Source organism: Puntigrus tetrazona, chromosome 5, assembly GCF_018831695.1.
Source record: "Puntigrus tetrazona isolate hp1 chromosome 5, ASM1883169v1, whole genome shotgun sequence".
Taxonomy (NCBI): Eukaryota; Metazoa; Chordata; class Actinopteri; order Cypriniformes; family Cyprinidae; genus Puntigrus; species Puntigrus tetrazona.
In genome coordinates, this window is record NC_056703.1 from 10,867,777 (window position 1) to 10,887,002 (window position 19,226).

Consider the following 19,226-nt stretch of genomic DNA (forward strand, 5'->3'; position numbering starts at 1 on the left):
ATAAAACAATGGTTACACCCTGTGATTCTGGGTTTCTGACTAGTAACATCATTTCTAGACAAACGGAAACATTCCAGACATCTCGACCAAACTTTACAGAGTGGCAACGAGGATGGATCGACTGTAAAAGCAGTGGGGGGAAAAAAGTCTACTCGCATTAATACGCTCGTTGACAGGTTAGACCACACCTGTCATAACCTGAAGTGTCTGTTTGTGTGGGGCAAAGACAACTGATCTGTTCAAAGGAAGCGATCGCATCATATCACTTAACCCTGAGCGCATCTGAATTTGAATGTCCCTGTAGTTTTTCAGATTTGCACAGGCATTACAGACTCCTGTATAGGTGGCAAGTGATGGATGACACTAATAATGACAAAGCAAACAGCAGGGCTGTTGACAGAAGGAGAGGTGACTTCATACAACCATCGCTGCTATCTCTCAACACACACATGTGCGCGCACACACACACGTGCAGAACGTAAAATGGCTTTAGACGCCGCGGGTAAAGAGATCCTTGTTTAACAACGGCAGATGCGCCTGTGCGTTGACTCGACAATGTGCAGTTCCTGAATAAATAAGACAACGTGGGCTTAAAACCTAACAAACACAACATTTTGAGATGGATCTTTGTGTTGTGAGACAGAGTGACAGTTTAATTAACTTAACAGCTTAGATTAGCGAGACAGAAATAACTGTTATGTATGATTGAGAGCGGTTTAATACTTTGCCACTCCAGTCAACTTTGATCGTCTGTAGGTACTTGTGAAAGTGTGGGAGGCTGTTTGTGTGTGTGCTGTATGTGGGATCTAAAATGACAGGTTGCTGACAAGCTTAAAACTCTTTCTGCCTCTGAAATGCAGTGTCCCGAGGCTTTCATTCCTCCCTGCACACCATTATTAAATGAATATTCACCTCTGCCACCCAGATACGCGAGACAAAGCCCAGCAAACACATGTTTGCCTGTGGCTCCTCCTCTCCCTGGGTCAACAGTTCATGCATTCTGTCTTTTTGTCATTTTTATTACACTAAGGCAGGCAACATCACCTTTCAAGAAGCTTCCCAGGTGCTCTTTGTTTTTAACCCCGAGAACAGCTCCAGAGATCAGGCCTTTCTCATCTCTCTGACTCACCTGACAGGTACTGCCATTCAGAGAAACATAAATATTCTCTCCCGTCCATATGTTTACAGCACTGTGCAAATGGGGGCAACTTTTTTGCTGTCACTTTGAAATATGGCTCATCCGAAGGACAATGCATTATCAATACAGGACAGCTAAATTAAATTAAATTCATGTGCACACACATATATATATATGCTATCATATTTGATCGTATTTGCGTACAGAAGTCACAAACAATTTTGTCTATACATGCAAGATCGCTGCGCAAACACGCTTGCCAAAATAATGTAATACAACTCTGTCCAATGTCTGAGGTTTAATAATACTGGGTATAAGCACTTACGAACAATCAAAGCCATTAAATATACTGAACTTCAAAGTTACTTAGACACGAATTAGCACGGTCTCCCTGTAATAGCCTCTGTCAGGCTTCATTTTTCAATGATTAAGCCAATTCATTGCATAATTAAGTTAGCTAAATTACTTCAATGGCAAAGTAACATGGGATAATGTAATAAAGTTATTAACATTCCAGAACTGGAGGCGCACACATAGGCATGTGCTGTTATTATGTATGAATGTATTGCTCAATATCATTTGACTTGTTTGACCTAAAAAAAAGAAACTGCTACCACATTCTCAGCTTTTTCTTTTAACACAAAGCTCTATTATTACAGTTAAGCTCTATGGTAAAACCATCACTGGTAGTATTAAATTTGAATTTTGTGTTTAAGTGTGAAATAATAGACTTTATTATTATTATAATGTTAAGAGCTTTGGACCTTACACAAGCACAAATTATAGTAGTATGAATGTAATTTTTAAACAACATGTATAAATACATCTAAAGTTGTTTAATTATTAATAACTAGTAGCAATGTTTGAAAAACGTTGTCAACTTGTCCACTCATATTATTACTCATGTTAAAAATAACTAGCAATCCAAGTGTCTATTACAATACGTACTAAAATAAATTCCAGCTAATTAGCAGCCTACATATTTACTAAAAATATATATAAATGACCCAACAACGCAAAACTTTTTACACTTTTACCTTAACAGAACATAATAAGAAAGGTACCTGAAGTGACTACCAAGGCATGACTTACCAGTGTAAAGTCTACTCTAATTAAAGTTACTATTGCAATGAATAGCCTAAAAACAAAACAAAAAAAGCTACTTTTAGTTCAAGTCATACTAAATTACTGGTGATTAAAAATCAACTATAAAAATAACCACTCTTAACGAAACCAGATAAGTCATCAAATAAATGGTAAAACGGCATGTCAGAGCGTTTGCATGTTTTGACATATAACAAGCAAGCACTTGGCCAGCGGGTCCGGAACGAGGAGGATAGTCTCCGCCTCCGTTGTGCCTACCCACTTATTACTAATGCAGATGCAGGCGATTGGACGGCGGCGGAGCGCTTTGAAGTTCTCCCTCAGATCTTCACGGGCAGAGTGTATATGCGTACGGAGGCTGTGGATCACACACCGGAGCGCGCACGGACCAACGGAATGCCATTATTTGACACCGTAATCGCCTAGTAGTTCTGCTGCGTAGTTTCTTTATTTTATCTTACGACAAGTATACAAGACTTCTCTTTATTTCTCTTACGAGTCGTCGTTTGCGCGTAAAGGACTCGCGATCGTTTTGGGGTTGAAGGCAGCGCTGATTCGGTGACGGAACGATGTGGAGACGGAGTGTACGTTCTTCGTAGAGACTATAACAGCTCTCTTTCTCTGGACTACACACAGAGCTGGCGTTTCAACGGGATATTTAACACTCCGGTAGAACAGGATATAATGTCGTTTGGCTCTTTTTTTTTTTTTTTAAAACACTGGATATCTCTAAATGAAAACTGAAGGACACCCGCCCCGTCGCTGCCCTCGACAGGTCTCTGATCCGCCCCGATCCAGATGAGCGAGCTGCCTCCTGGATTTGCAGTCAGTTCACGGAACCAGCAGACCCTTAAAAGTCGTTTTATTCACAGCGATAGTTCGCCCACCTGTTTAAGACCCCAAAACGACTTGTTCGCCTCACTGCCGTACCGTGATCCCGCTCGTCAGGAAAAAAGGCTGCCCATTCGGATTCTCAAAATGTTGACCGCTCACACAAGTCACATACTTCACCCCGAGTATCTCCAGCCGCTCAGCTCCGCGCCAGTGAGCATTGAGGTACGAGTTACTCCTTTTTAATGCATCTCTTTCTTACTTCATTCTAATAAAAAAAAAAAAACATTTTCGATCAAAACAAGATACTCTGTTGTCCGAGTTTGTGCGTTGCTACTAAGCGAAAAAGGGTGTTAATATTAGTTTCGTGCGCGTTTTGGTGCGTTTTATATAGCGTTTCTCGGTATTAGAGTTTATCTCGAGCGCCTCGAATTAATTATTTAATTCGGAATTCGAATTAAATGGATAGTCCGGATCCGGATGAGGCCGTGCTCGTGATCCACTATCTGGCAGCATTTTAAGGTTTCACATTTCCTGATCGCTACTGACGTGTTTTCGCGGTGCCTATTTTTTTTTAAAGCCTTTGTTTATCTACCGGCTTATCTTACATTTAAATAAAGCAATAGATGTTCATAAAGTGCATCGTGCAGTGTACGACTGTTTATTAAACGAAGCACTGCACGGTGTACTACTTTGCATGTTTAGGTGCCGCGAAAACGCTTTTAAAGCAATTTATACCACCTAATGTAAAATACCACGGAAACATCTCAATTCGCATTTTAGGGTGATGTCACAGTTTCGAACCTAATTTTTTTTTAAAAGTGTAACATTTTGTGAAGTAACATGAGGAACGTTGTAATTATTCAGCGCATTGGTCTTGAATTGGTCATTTTTGTCCGTCTATGAGAAGAGTTAACCGAAAATATATTTTTTGTCCCCATAGCTTGATGCTAAAAAGAGTCCCCTGGCATTGCTGGCCCAGACCTGTTCACAGATCGGTAAACCAGATCCACCTCCCTCCTCTAAACTGGGATCCCTCTCCTCCAGCAGCCATGGAGACAAGGATAGCCGCTCTAATAGCTCCAGCCTGAAGTCTACGGAGCATCAGAACCTAGATGACAAGTCCAGCTTTAAGCCTTACTCTAAAACTGGATCAGAATGCCGGAAGGATGGCGCTGGGATCAACAGCTCGGCAGATAAAGCGGGGTTCAGAGTGCCAAATAGCGGTTCTGCAGCTGTGACGTGCCCCTCTTTACCTCCCCATGCCCCCTCTCCACGGGCCAGCTCTCCTTCTCAGCAGACATCAGGACAGTCGCATACGCACCGGCAGTCTCAGTCTCCCGTATCGCAGAAACCAACGCATCTACAAACCTCCCACATGGACTCCAAAGCCGACCCAGGGAACGACAGCAGTAGCGGTGGTGAGCGCAGTGGGAAAAAAGATTCAGAGCACAGCAAATCTGGAAGCCTGGACATTGCACAGATCGCCAACTCCAGTCACGCACGTGCTAGCGCGAACTCCAGCAGTGCCAGCTCCTCCAGCAGTCCTCAGCCTGACAGCAAGTCTGACGCCCAACCCCCTCAGCCCAGCCTGGGCGCGGGCCACATCGCCCCAGTTTCTCCCTTCAAACCGGGCCACTCTGTGTTTCCCCTCCCATCCTCCACCATGGGCTACCACGGCTCCATTGTCGGGGCATATACTGGCTATCCTTCTCAGTTTGTGCCTGGGCTGGATCCCGCTAAATCTAGCTTAGTTGGTGCCGGGATGGGCGTTCCAGGAAAACATCCCAGCTCCAGTCCTCTCACAGGGGCCTCGCCTCCCTCTTTTATGCAGGGTTTGTGCAGGGACCCGTACTGCCTCACCTACCCCAATGCACCCCATCTCGGGGGCAGCAACTGCTCTTCCTGTGTTCATGATCCATCATCTGCCCTAAAGACAGGCTTCCCTCTTATGTATCCCACCCATCACCTCCACTCCCTCCACCCTAGTTCTCTGTCCTCTAGCGCCACCTCGTCTCTGTCCCATCCTCTGTATACTTACGGTTTCATGCTGCCCAATGAAACGCTCCCTCACGCCTGTAACTGGGTCTCAGTGGGTGGCCCGTGTGACAAACGCTTCGCCACCTCAGAGGAACTCTTGGCCCATTTGCGTACACACACAGCTCTGCCAGGTGTGGATGGGAAGCTGCTCTCTGGCTACCCTGCATCTGTCTCCTCTGCCGCTTCCTGCCACCTCCACCTGCCTCCTCCCAGCAGCCCAGGAGCTCTTCCCAGTTCCCTCTCCCTGCGTGGATCACCAGGGCTAGGTTTGGCACGGTATCATCCCTACGGAAAGGCACACTTGCCAGGAGCTCCATCCCTTCCTATGCACTCTCTCCCAGCCACAGCGCAATACTATTCTCCCTATGCTCTATACGGCCAGAGACTGGGCTCAGCTTCAGCTCTTGGGTACCAGTGATTAAAAGACTTTGGACAGTGTAAAGATATTGGCATGAGCTCGCTGGAAAGCACAGGAACATGCAGGATTCCCCTAAAAAGAATGAAGCAAAAAAAACATGGGATAGTTATATTCGCAATGAGGAATAAAATCTCATCTGCTTTGGATGACTGTTGCTTAATTAATGGTCACTCCAAATTTCAATTAGGATATTAGGGAACCCTTATGAACTTTAAGGTGGAGAGCCGATGAGAATGCCGGAACTCAATTTATCAATTTTTTTTTTCAGTTTACCAAAAGTGTGTATTTATTTTTCACTTGAGCGCTTGACTTTTTGTTTTCTATGGGACATTTACCGCCAAAATTCGTTCATTATCCTTTTCACACAGGAGCAGTATTTTCACAGTATGAACATGGTTGCTCCTTTCATACACTTTGTAATAATGCAATGTTTGCAACAACAGACTATGACATTGTCTCTCAGACATAAAATTGTTTTCTTTTAACATCACTTTCTTTCATGCGTTAGATCTGTGCAACTCATTTTCTTTACTGGAGAACAGATGAGCATGACTCGGTCAACAGCTACCTTGTTTCTTATGATTTGGCGTTTATTTTGTACTTGTACAGATCAAAGAATAAAACGGAAAGATGTGATATATTTTCTATTGTAGCTGACTCTGCAAGTGGGGGATGGAAAGTGGAAAGGGGAAAAGAATTCAAATAAGAGTACTATGTTGTGATGGCAGCGCTATCCATTTAACAAAGTCTTATTTTGTGTAATAAATGATACTTGATTACATTTATAGATGTGTTGAAGTCCCTCGCTTCTCTTGCATATGTGTTTCTTGCACTCTAAATAACACAAGCCTCCCCATGTGTAATCTTGACCAAAAGTCATATAGTTAACAGTCACACTATGAAAGACTATACACACTGAACAGAAAAACTCAAATATATATATATATACATTTGCTATATTTATATTAGAACTATCGTAAAAAATTATATTTAAACATTCACAATTTTTTAGTTTTTTACTTTGGGTTTGTTTGGATTGGTATTTAAAAAAAGAACTGCACTTTCACTTGAGCAACTAATCTTTGACTTTAGCTTTCTATGCTACTGACAGTTTTGTTCCCTATTAGTTCAAGCTATTAACACAAAATAAGGTTCTCTGTCTGTTTACTGTTCTGCTCGTAATGTGAAAGTGCAGTGTTAGTCACTACTGCTTGTTTGTGCCTCTGCAGCATTGTGTAAAGAGCTGCCTCAGCACAAGGGAGTATTGGGTCTTAAATACAGCTCAATGATAGCCTGGTAATAACCCATGGGAGCCATGCACTCACTCCCAGTGCACTCTGATGGATTGCCTTGCTACACAAAGGGCAAAAGATGACAATGGGAGGCTGTTAATAGAGAAATATTTATCAAATGCTTGACATGACCCCCAGGAGTGCAGTCCCCATTGTTTGACCCGAGTGTGTTGTGTCCTGTGGTTCAGAAAGTCTTGCTTAATGCTGTGCTACAGAGAGGGTCAAGATTCAATATTGTTGATATAATTGCATGACTATGTCGAGCTTAATGTCTTAAACAGAAGCGACCAGTGTGTAAACTCTTTTTCAGAACAATTTTACTCAAACAGGATGAGTGGAAATGCTCTTAAGCACTAAGACAAACCGCACACACACGTACGCACAGATTCACAGTTCATTAGCACTTCAGACAGGAGAGGACGCAGCACAGGTGTCACTTGACAGGGCCATTAAATGAATAGATCACTCCACCGCCTCTGTTAACTCAGGCTAGCCAGCAAGGACACAGCATACGGTTCCTCTTACAGGAAACCATGAGGTCAAGACTAGAGGAGGAAGAGCTGAGATGAGAATTATCCAAATCTATACTTCAACAAGGCACAACACTGGTCTGCTAATAGTACACAATCTACTCATTCCTGTCATGGGGTAGAAAATGTATAAACTGCAGTGGAGAGTATATAAACTGTAGTATTGCATTTTGTTGACATAAAGAAAAGTACAGATCTAAAAGTAAGGTTAAGTGCCAGAAGTCTATTTTAGAAATGGTCTTGAAATGACTTCCTGCGAGACTCAGAGAGGAAGTTGTTTCATGGAGTTATGGACTATTTGGGCACAGCCCAAGAGAATTAAAACTTCATAACATGGATTACGTCGCCCCTAGGGGTGAAGCAATGCAACTCCAATAAACAATATGAAATTGTTGAAGTTAGTCAACAATTTGTGTTTTTTAAAAATGAGAAAATGCATAACATACCATGTTCCGAGCATGTAAATGGCGCTTTAATGAAGAATGGTAAAAAGATATTAAAAAATGAATTAAAGCAAGTACAGGAAGGTTAAATGGAGGGGAGGAATTTTCACATTTTATCCGAAGGTGAGGGATTAATCCTGCCATCACCCCGTTCCCACTCGTTCATCACATTCCTGCTCTATCCTTCTCTCCGTCTTTCTCCTCATCAATCTCTCCCTGCCATTTATCTTTCTCTCCCTCGTCTCCCGGGCTCCAGCTGAGTCAATATGCAGTCACTCTGTTTCTGTCGCCTGCTTGTGGAGGGGAGGGGAGTTGGATGGATGTGTGGGTGGGGGTGTGGAGTTAATTTAGTCCCTGACCAGTGTCTTCTCAGCAGGGCTACACCTGTTTGATTGATCTCTTTCTCCCTTTCTCTGCTGTCCCACTGGGCTTAGAATGGAGGTGGGGGGGTGCGATACCCCCCATTCCCAATGTGTCCAGTGAACTACTAAAGAGAGAGAGCCTGTGAGTGAGAGAGAGAGAGAGCTGCAGCCCATCACAGCAGTGTCCCGGGCAGGCAGCCCGGCAGCCCCAGTGATTAATGACGACAGGGTGTGGAGCTGCTCCTCAATTAGCCGCCAAGTCCACAGCAACTCACGAGGCTGACAGCCCCAACCTGAAAAAGAATGAGAGAGGGAGAGCGTTAGATCACCCCTCCCTCCCCGGCTCTTTTTCTTGGGCTGTCTCTCTCTGTTTAGATCTTGTCTCTTGTCTCTCTTCACCTACACCCTCTTTTTCCCCTGGCTTCTCTCCTGTTACTTTCTTGTTGTCTCTTTGATTATGTTAGCCTAATGTAGACTCTCTCTCTCCCTTCGCAAACTTCCATATACATTACACTCTGTTAATTACCGCATGAGTACTCTGATGACTGTTTGTCACAGTGATACAGGCCAGACCACTCTCTTTCTCACACACACACTCCTCAAGCTCATAAAGCAATCAATCACACGACTGCTGCTGCTTCGTGACTAAAAAAACCCATTGAGGACTTTCCACGGGACTCTTAATCACATCAACCGCATCACAAAATACCGCTCCGTACGCCAGCAACAACAACAAAAAAAAATGCGGCGGTGAGCACCTCTACCCAGTGATCTCTTAGCCATCCCATTTGTCTAGCGAAACTGTGTGCATGTGTGACGACAGCCTGACAACGCAGGCAAACGAGTGTGTTGCAATTATGGCTAACCACTAATAATGCATTCCACCGCTACAGCTGGATTCCATTTGCAAACGCGCTGGGGGAGCGCGGCACCGATGTCACGAAACGTTGTGCGCATGAAAAATCGTGCCTTGGCACCAGAATGGAGGGGTTAAGATTGATCCCGAGTCATGCTTGGAGTGACAGGACCTTTTCCTGCTCGGCAAAGAAAAATGTTTTGGTTACTTCATGCTTCCTCTATTATATGTTACTGGTTTTTTTGTGCTTTTAGCCTACGTTTATCAGCATTGAGACCATATACGCAAAATATTTTAAGATATTTTTGAGAAGAAGTTACCAAAACTACAAAAACCAAAACTAAGTAAAAAACAAAGTAAAAGTAATATTTTTTTATACATAACAGTTATCTTTTAAATTTCCTTTATTTTAATATAATTTAAAATAAATATGATAATTTGTTTGAATTATTCCTGTGATGGAAAAATAGGAATTTTAGGTGCCGTCACTCCAGTCAGAGTCGCATGATTCTTTTAAGATATTTTAAGATTCTTTGATGAATGGAAAGTTCCAAAGAACAGCATTTATTTGAATTGAAATTGAAACACTGACATTTTAAGGAACTTGATCAATTTTATGCATCCTTGCAGAATGTATTTAACTTCAAACAACAAAAAATAATGAAATCTTTTGAATGTTAGGGTATATGCTAATGTGCTCTTACAAGTTGGCTTCTAGCAGACATACACTTTTAAAGTTTTTTTCACATCTGGGAAACAAGTGGGCAAAAATATTATTGAAATATGCCATTTTTTCAGGAAATAAATCTTTCTAGAATGAGAACAGCAATAATCATAGTTCAAGGCAGAGACATAAAAAAAGGAAAAATAAAAAAGATATTCCATTTGATACGTCGCAGAGGCCCAACGTCCTGTTTTCAACCAAAACGTCAAAGGAAACGTCAAGGAAAACTTGTTTTCATCAAACCACTTCATGTGATCTTTTAAATGTATCTGGCATCTAATATAACTTGGAACACACACTATCAAGAATTCAAACTGTCATATTTTGAAAGATCTCTATAATAAATTCTGCAGCATGATGTAGTGACATCTGCTGGGGAATGTTTTCAGTTTCATTATGTAATTATTTTGATTCATTGCATGTCATGATTGGACATTATTTTCATCCTGTGCTTTGTGTGCACTTCAGTGTCAGTACATATAAATAGTATATATAATCAGCATATAATTCAAACAACCAGCTACATTAATCCAGAATAATGTGCTTTAATAAAATGACTAGCATATTGTAATATCTGAACACCGCAATGCGGACATGTGGTGTATGGAGAGCTTTGTAACTGTTTATTTTACCTGCTGCCCTCAGCCTCAAGCTTGGCATAACATTGTCCTAATGTTTAAATACTGCTGTCATGTGCAGTCCGGCTTTAAGTGGACTGTATGACATCATTTATAAACTTCCAATGGGCAATGTTAGGTGCGAGCATGACACAACGATGTGTTAAACCCAAAGGTCAACCAATCCATTAAACACCATGTATTAAGCTGCCTTCTGACAAACTGACAGAAATTTGCCGGTGTTTAAAACTAAGGTGTAAAATACTCTTTTTCTACCTTTCATTATATATGCAACTACTATTAAAGGTTAAATACGAGTCCTCACACTCACAACCTAAGGGCAAAGAAAGGTATAGAAATCTGTCAGGTCTTGTTTAATGAAATATACAGAGATAAAAGTACTCTTGTCAACACCCTGCCATTTTTCTTTATAATGTGACAAGCCTGCACATACCACGCAGCACTGAAACTTTTACCCAAGGCCTCTAAGTCACCAGATTTTCCTTCCGTCTATGTCGGGATATTTTATGGACCGTCAACGTGTGTATGTGTGTGTGTGTGTGTGTGTGTGTGTGTGGTAGCAAGCATGCACCACAGAACAGCCAAGTTAATGTTATGAGAAGCGGCAGGGGTTTCTTAAGTAAGAGCAAAAGTTTTCCAGAGCAATGTGATTATTTTTACTGACTCAACGCCCCCCTCCCTCCCTTTTAGCAGTGGTGATGGTAACCACTCGGTCTCCTTGCCCTCTCTGTCTTGGCGGTAAGCTAACCCAGCTGTTCTCAATGCCATTTTGGGGAGAGGAAAAACCGAAGGCAGGAGAGGGACAGAGAGCGCGAGAGAGAGAGAGAGAGAGAGAGAAAAGCTGGCAGGGAAGGGAACAGACCTGATTATCCAAATACAGTCATTAAAGGGGAAATGTGTTTTTCAAACTGTCAAGATGATTAATGAGGGAGAGCAAATCCTCACAAATGCTCTTGTTTAGTCTAACTGGCAGACATGATCCTGGCCACTGATTAATGGCAGTGCTGGTGCGTGAGGCCACCGCGAGGTGAGATGAGTGGGTGGGTTGGTGGGGGTAGGTGTTAGGTAGTGGAAGGACGTGTGGTGTGGCAGAGAGATAGAACGTCACAGGATGTTGCAGAGAGAGGGAGCGAGACACGAGAAAGCGCCTACTAGTCAACAGCAGTTTTATCTTTGCCACTTTTTAGAGGTTTAATGAGTCTGAACAACAACGCTGCATGGCTTCACCTCAAAAATATGCTCATTAGATGTTTTTGGCCAAACTTGCGGCAGTTGAACAAATACCATGCATGTGATTTATGGCATAAATAACCGTGGTAATAATTATAGCATACAACAGACTTGCGGTGAAGTAACAGTCATTAGAGCAAGAAGAAAAGCAGATCCTGTCAGCGCTAGGAATCTCGGCATTGTTTTGAAGTAGTCAAATCATATGGAACACCTTAACAGTGTTTGCGGGAGAAATCGTGTATGTGTGTGAGTGTGTGTGTCAGACAGCTGACCTTAGAAATGACTGATTTTCCTCCCAGCAGGAGCTAAAGTGCTGATACCTGACTATTTCACTTTGCTGACCTTAAAGAGTGGCAGTTATAACATACACACACACACAAACACAAGATTTCTGTGGCATAATGACACAGAGCACACATTCATTAGCCACCGTCTCATTGACAGTATTGGAAACCAATGGATCTGCAAGCTATTCATCAGGAACGCAGACAAGCTAACAATTCTTATATGGACCGCAGAGCTATTGGTTTGTGAAGGGAGGTCTTCTTTAGATTCAATGGTTACAGTTTTTTCAAACCGCATGTTGGGTAGCTTGCCACTAACCTACCAATGTTGTACTTCTTTAGACTCTTTCCATATCCCACTGACCATTGCTTTGTTATCTGATACTTTTCTTAGAATCTTTAGAAACTTCTTTAGAAAAGATCTCAATAGAGAAGGGTAAAATTCTGGCTGACAACATAAGCCACTATCTATTTTGAACATGTCAGTAATTGTTTTCATTTAATGTACACAGCCGATTAAAACCTTTTTTAAGAATTTAAAGCAACTAATAGTTTCATTCAGCAGTGATGTGTTTAATTGATAAACAGTGGATGAAAAACATGTACATTAACTTACAAATAGCTGACTTGTATTTATTTTGAGATCTGACTACATAACACTACCTCCTTTTGAGTTTGACTGAGTTTAATGCAAGGAAAATGTATGCACTCAAAACAGATTTTGAGCAGCAGGAAACTTAACCACTTCTAACAGCTGTTGTTTTTATTTTTGTAATTATTTTCCTTCAGTTTTTAGGTCTCCTTATGACCTCTCTTTCCTCATATCCACTCCCTGTACATTAATAAAATGGCTAACAGCTGTGAACCTCTCTTTACATGACAGAATGTGAAGCTGTACATCTCTCATTTCCTTCATGATAATGTTCTGTTCTCAGTTCCCATAAACCCCTCACTGTGCCTCCCTGGAAACACACGCGCCACAAACACACACACACACACACTGTACCTTTGTATATCTTCACACTAAATAGAGCACTACAGCCCTTTGGAAGACAATGAACAGACTGATCTGACCTGTAACACACACACATACTAGACAACATTCATTAATCTGTCTTGTACTACTCAGACTAAACAGCTTCTATTAGTCAGAACTATAAGCAGAAGCACCTAAGCATGCTAAATTATCAGAATAAACGATGACATGAAAAATCTGAAAAGGGAATGGAGATTGAAAAGGTAGACCCAAACTCTCCAGATGAACGCATCCCTCAATATGTTCATGAGAAGATAAAATGTGTCAGAGAGGAGAATAATGACAAGAACAATCTCAGAGAGAGAAAACAGACGGGCAAAAGGGAGTTAATGGAGGGCACGGGTGGAAAGGCTGGGTGGAGAAGTCAACGTTCCTGAAGAGCTGAGAGTAGAACAGCTGTGTGTGTGTGTGTGTGTGTGAGGAGGCCCTAGAAGCAAGCTCTGTTTGTGTGTGTCAGAGGGAGTAGTGATTAATGACCCACAGGCCTCGTTTCTCTTGCTTCCTTCCTCAGCAACGATGTCACACACACACCGTCACATGTCAGCCTAATGGACACGGGCAGACAGTGGCGGGAGCTGCCCGTCGCTCCAGACTCGCACGCACATTAAGAACATGCATGCGTGTCAGAAATACCATGTTTTTATTGAAAGAGAAACAAAACAAAAAGAGCACCAAATTTCCCTGCGCGGTTCGTGGCGAGAGAGCCCGCGGTGTTCGTTTTGTGCACTGATTATGCGCAAGAAAGAAAGAAAGAAAAGAACAGGAGAGAAAGATGTTGTGCGTCAGAGAAAAGGGAGAATGTGCGGCTGAGAGAGAGAGAGAGAGAAGTCAGTGTTTGCATGTGTGCCGGTTCCCAGCCCTGTCAGTGAGCTGTCACAGTGTGATTTATGGTTGTGAGACTCACAGCAGTCCTTGCTGCCAGTTCAGTATTGTTACAACTGACATCTAATGAGGCCAGACGTGCTTTCAAGCACAGCACTTAACACAGGCCTCCATCTCCACCAGTCACAGGCCCTCTTTTCTCCTCCTCTCTCGCTCCCATTTATTTTCTGCATCTGGGGTGGCAGACCAAGGAAAGGAGGAAAGACACGGTCTTGCTGCGAAAGCTTACAAAACGGAGAACGCAGATGAAGCTGCAGTCAGCGGGCTTTTTTTTTTTTTTTCGTCCTTCTCCCCCCCCTTCCCCTGATACAAGCCTGCACAATGGCAAATTAAAGTAGAGCGAACCTTTATATACTGATGACTTTGCTTTGAAAGGCAATATCTCACCGTTTTTCTACGCCATTCAATTTTTCAACTGCTTAGTAATTGTTTGGAGGATAGTCTGCGCTCTGCTCTAATCAAATTGGTGGCTGTGTCATTTTGAAAGGGAGGAGGAGTAATGCTGGATGAGAGCTCCTTGGCATTGACTTTTTCCTGATCTTGGGTTTCTGCTCGGCTCCTCTTCGGGCTGCTAGCTTAGTCAGGACCCCTCGCAGTAATCATAAACAGAGCCGCTGGCAGCGGCACCCGCGTACTGCGCTCCCTCCCTACGCCCCCTGCTCCGGTTCCTTGTCAGACGTGATTAATGGCACACGGGCCCGGTGCGCTTTGCGTTGCCAGTTCCAGCGATGTTCCCTTGATACTTAATGAAGTCTGACAAACTTCTTTTCCCTCATTGTGTTCCAGTTATTTTTCCCCGCTCCATTTAAGAGAAGCCCAATGTAGCTAAATTTGCCACCGCCGCACAAAAGCACAGGTCAGAGTTTTCATATTTATTGCGCAGCCGAGGAGCGCAGCCTATAACACCGCTGGCAACGTCGGCTGTTTCTCAGGCAGCTCGTGTTGTTGTTCGTACTTCAGATTTGAGTAGTTTTGATTGCAGTCATTAGACGTTCCACAACTTCAGTTCCAAGAACTAAAGGTCGAAGTGGCCTTACAGGACAAGGTCTGCAGTGTCTCAAACACTTGCGCTGATTTTACTTACTGCCATCCAGTGGAAGATCATGTAATATACCTTTTTTTTCGTTACTGTAGGTCAGTGACATTTTTTCTGAAAAAGCAGCACACATTTTTCCTAAAACAACGCAGTCCACTAGCAATGCCGGAAGACAAAAACAGGTTTGGCTGATTATCCTGTCAATGCAACGAAGACCACCTATCATGCTCGCAACAGGTCCGCAAACTGACCTGAATTGGTGAAATTGGTGGAAATGAATGGACAAATTACAAAGAAAACAAGTTACACACTCAGACATCAGTACTTTCAGTCATGTTCAAATTGAAAGTAATTCATAGGATGAACTGTGTGACCTTTTTAGCAAGCACACAGCTTTCTTTGAATTTAAGATGAACATAATAAATGATGAGTAGCATTTAGAAATAGAGAGAGAAAAAAGGAAAAAAAAAAGGGAAAAAACAGCATACATCTAAAAAATATTTAACAGCACTATATATATATATATATATATATATATATATATATATATATATATATATATATATTATTTTTATTATATATATATTTTTTATTTAAAAATTGTTGTTTTTCATGTTTTTGTTATTTTAACCTAGTTTAAATAAAAAAAGAAGCAACTGCAGTTTGATTAAGATTAAGCGGAATGCACAATAAAAACACATGATTTTAACAATCAATATTTTTGCATGTTTATTATTTATTTATTTATTAAAGTTAATCTGTCTAAATATCAAAAAGAAATGGAGCATGAATTTCATGTTTCATTTTAAAATTCAAGACACCCTGTGCCAGACGCAGCAAAGCAGCCCCAGAACATAACAGAGCCTCCTCCATGTTCTCACAGTAGGGACAGTGTTCTTTTCTTGATATGCTTCATTTTTTTACGTCTGTGAACATACAGCTGATGTGCCTTTGCAAAAACTTCGATTTTTGTCTCATCTGTCCACAGGACATTCTCCCAGAAGCTTTGTGGCTTGTCAACATGTAGTTTGGCATATTCCAGTCTTGCTTTTTATGATTCGTTTTCAACAATGGTGTCCTCCTTGGTCGCCTCCCATGTAGTCCACTTTGGCTCAAACAACGACGGATGGTGCGATCTGACACTGATGTTCCTTGAGCATGAAGTTCACCTTGAATCTCTTTAGAAGTCTTTCTAGGCTCTTTTGTTACCATTCGGATTATCCGTCTCTTAGATTTGTCATCAATTTTCCTCCTGCGGCCACGCCCAGGAGGTTGGCTACAGTCCCATGGATCTTAAACTTGAATAATATGTGCAACTGTAGTCACAGGAACATCTAGTTGCTTGAGATGGTCTTATAGCCTTTACCTTTAACATGCTTGTCTATAATTTTCTTTCTGATCTCTTGAGACAACTCTTTCCTTTGCTTCCTCTGGTCCATGTCGAGTGTGGTACACACCATATCACCAAACAACACAGTGATTACCTGGAGCCATATATATAGGCCCAATGGCTGATTACAAGGTTGTAGACACCTGTGATGCTAATTAGTGGACACACCTTGAATTAACATGTCCCTTTGGTCACATTATTTTCAGTGTTTTCTAGGGTACCATCATTTTTGTCCATGCCTGTTTCGTGAGTTGAGTTTATTTTATTTTTAACCTAGTTTAAAAAAGAAGCAACTGCAGTTTGATTAAGATTAAGCGGAATGCACAATAAAAACACATGATTTTAACAATCAAATTTTGCATGTTTATTATTTATTTATTTATTAATTAAAGTTAATCTGTCTAAATATCAAAAAAGAAATGGAGCATGAATTTCATGTTTCATTTTAAAAAATGTAAATCAGCTTACATATCCATATCTTACATGACTTTATTCTGCTGCATTGTAGACTACATAACGAATTTGAAATTTAAATTAATTCAAAGGCAATCTAAACAACATGATTAACATAATTACTATGGAAAGGAAATGCAAACCATGTTGTTGATGGTTAGTGTTCATAAAGAATCAGCAGTGTGGATAAGAGAGAAAGTACACTTGGAAGAACAGAGCTGTAAAATGTAAAAATTGTAAAAAAATTTTTACCAGAACTGTACAGGACTGTTTCAAGAGCATTGCTGATATTTAAAAGAAAAACAGAGAAAACAGCTTACAGAGCAACTGTGCTGTTTTGGTGCTTTCTCTCTAATGCATTTTCTCTTCGAGCTGAACACTGTATTCTGTACCAGCAGGGGGCACAGTCGTTGCAATTTAAAAGCAAAATAAACCGAGACATGAAAATACATAAATAATACATACCATCAATACATGAAAAGCGCTGCAGCATTTTAATGCAGTTTCTACCATTTTGCAAAATACTTTGAGGAACGGCTGAGCTAGAATGGGAGTTATAATTAGTCTGGTGAGCAGGAATATCCTTCCCTCTCATGTAATCTCAGTCTTTAATCTGCTGTTAAACATGGAAACATTTGATTTTCCTTAGTGCGGTGTACAATAGCTTTGACTAGTGTTTCAACCTCTGTGAAGACCCTGTTCTTGCAGTTATGAGATACAGCGATTATGAGTCTGAACACACAACGTCCATAACATATTGTATTCACTGGCACCTAGATGCTGTGGTGACTGGGACAAAATATTTTGCAACCAATCAATGATCTACTGTTTTAAGATATATCTGAAATGTTCTGTCCACCGAGAACAAATTATCACCAAAAGGGTTGTACACAATTCACACTTAAAGTGCTATTTCAATTCATGAGTTTTTTTCAGTTACATTTATTTGGCCACAACCCAGATGAAAGTAGACATTAAAGAAGTGGAAATGACTGCATTACTATCCAAAACATAGGTAACGGCATTGACCCAAGTATTCTACTTCCCTTGTACATAAATAAAATGAGTATGTACCGTCATCAAAAACATTAGGTAACTATAGAAAAGTGATCTTGTTTATTCCACATTAATGTGTCACAGCAAATCACATTTCTCATTTACAAGCATGTCACAGAAATACTATACTAAGACTTTTCTGATACAGTGATTCGATAGAAAACAACTGCCATTGATGCCATTTAATGTTTGCTATGAAAATGTTCTTCAATGTTGAGGAAAGTCTCTACCAGCAGAGGGCGCTCTTGCTACACAAATGTTTATTATACGACTTTAATTTTAATCACCTTTGTAATTGTGATTGCTTTAAATATATAGATGTATGCCGAGCTAATTAACAGGGATGTCTTTTTATTACTATCATTATTTTGAGATATGATAAACTATTAAAAGTGAAAAGAAAAACACTGCAACATACAACACTATAAGCAATGCCTTCTCGTAGAAAAATAAACAAAGACCACAGCGTTTTCATTTCACCTCCACCAGCTGCACTTTTTTTAATAAATCTAAAGTTACAGATAAACAATAACTCCATATCATTCCTGGACTCCTTGCTTTAAGAAACGGACACCATGAAGCTGACTGATATCATAAGAAGAACAGCGGTGGAATGGCAAAGCCAAGCACATGACTCAGAATGACTCTCTAACAAGCACACACAGCATGTACTTCTGACCTCTCATATTTACAGCTCAAACTTCAAAGCCAAGCTAAGCAGCGTTGTGTCAGTGTCTAGGCACGTTACCAGTGCTGGTGGAGTCTGTGTTGCGCATGCATTGAACGGTACCTTGCTTTACTTGTTTCATCAGATCCCGATTGAACATACACGTTGATATCCCAGCTCGAAACTGTCAAGACTGCTTGGGCCTGCATGTCTGAAAAGGCGGGGGAAATATGTTTTAACTTAAAACTAATACTTCTTTATTAATATCTATTATAAATGTATTTTACATTTATTTTATAATATTACCAACATTAGAAATGTAAACCTTTTCGGTGGCCAAACGGTTGTACCATTTCACTGACAAAATAATTACTAACCTTGTCTCAATACTCTCTGGCGAAGACGCCGACGTTTTGGTTTTAATGCAAGAGTCACATATTACGCCTTTGACGACTACAGCTACTTTTAAAACACGAAGTGGAAGTAAACAAATCGCTGAATGACTTTTGGCGACGTTTGGCGTCTCTAGCTCCCGCCATGAGCGCCAGTCAGCACGTGATCGCAAACATGCTCGCACACACAAGTTTCTACTTTGTATTAAAATGTCCGGTGTCCGAAATTCAACCTTTTGAATGCCAACTGCTATTAAACACCAAGGTAGAAATGGCTCATGTGGAACATTTTCGGGAAAGCAACAAAACGAAACAAAAAATTCGAGAGAGAAAAAAAAAAAAAAAAACATAAAATGCATGTTCACAAAGAAACTCATGAATTAGTAGATTACAAGTAAAAAACGAAAAATGTTCACTAATGTGA

The 19,226-nt window shown here is 41.1% G+C and overlaps 1 protein-coding gene and 1 long non-coding RNA gene across 2 annotated transcripts; one reads left to right on the forward strand and one right to left on the reverse strand.

The window, feature by feature from the left end:
• The first annotated feature begins 2,561 nt into the window (after positions 1-2,561).
• Positions 2,562-6,316, forward strand: znf703 (zinc finger protein 703). Its single transcript, XM_043240755.1, has 2 exons — positions 2,562-3,298; positions 4,017-6,316. Exons 1-2 carry the CDS (start codon positions 3,041-3,043, stop codon positions 5,529-5,531), a joined length of 1,773 nt encoding a protein of 590 aa, XP_043096690.1. The 5' UTR covers positions 2,562-3,040; the 3' UTR covers positions 5,532-6,316.
• Positions 6,317-7,871: 1,555 nt separating this feature from the next.
• LOC122346117 lies at positions 7,872-18,962 on the reverse strand. Its single transcript, XR_006251094.1, has 3 exons — positions 18,788-18,962; positions 18,534-18,621; positions 7,872-8,451 (listed from the first exon to the last, which is right to left on the reverse strand). It is a non-coding gene; the product is annotated as an uncharacterized LOC122346117 (long non-coding RNA).
• Positions 18,963-19,226: the final 264 nt, after the last annotated feature.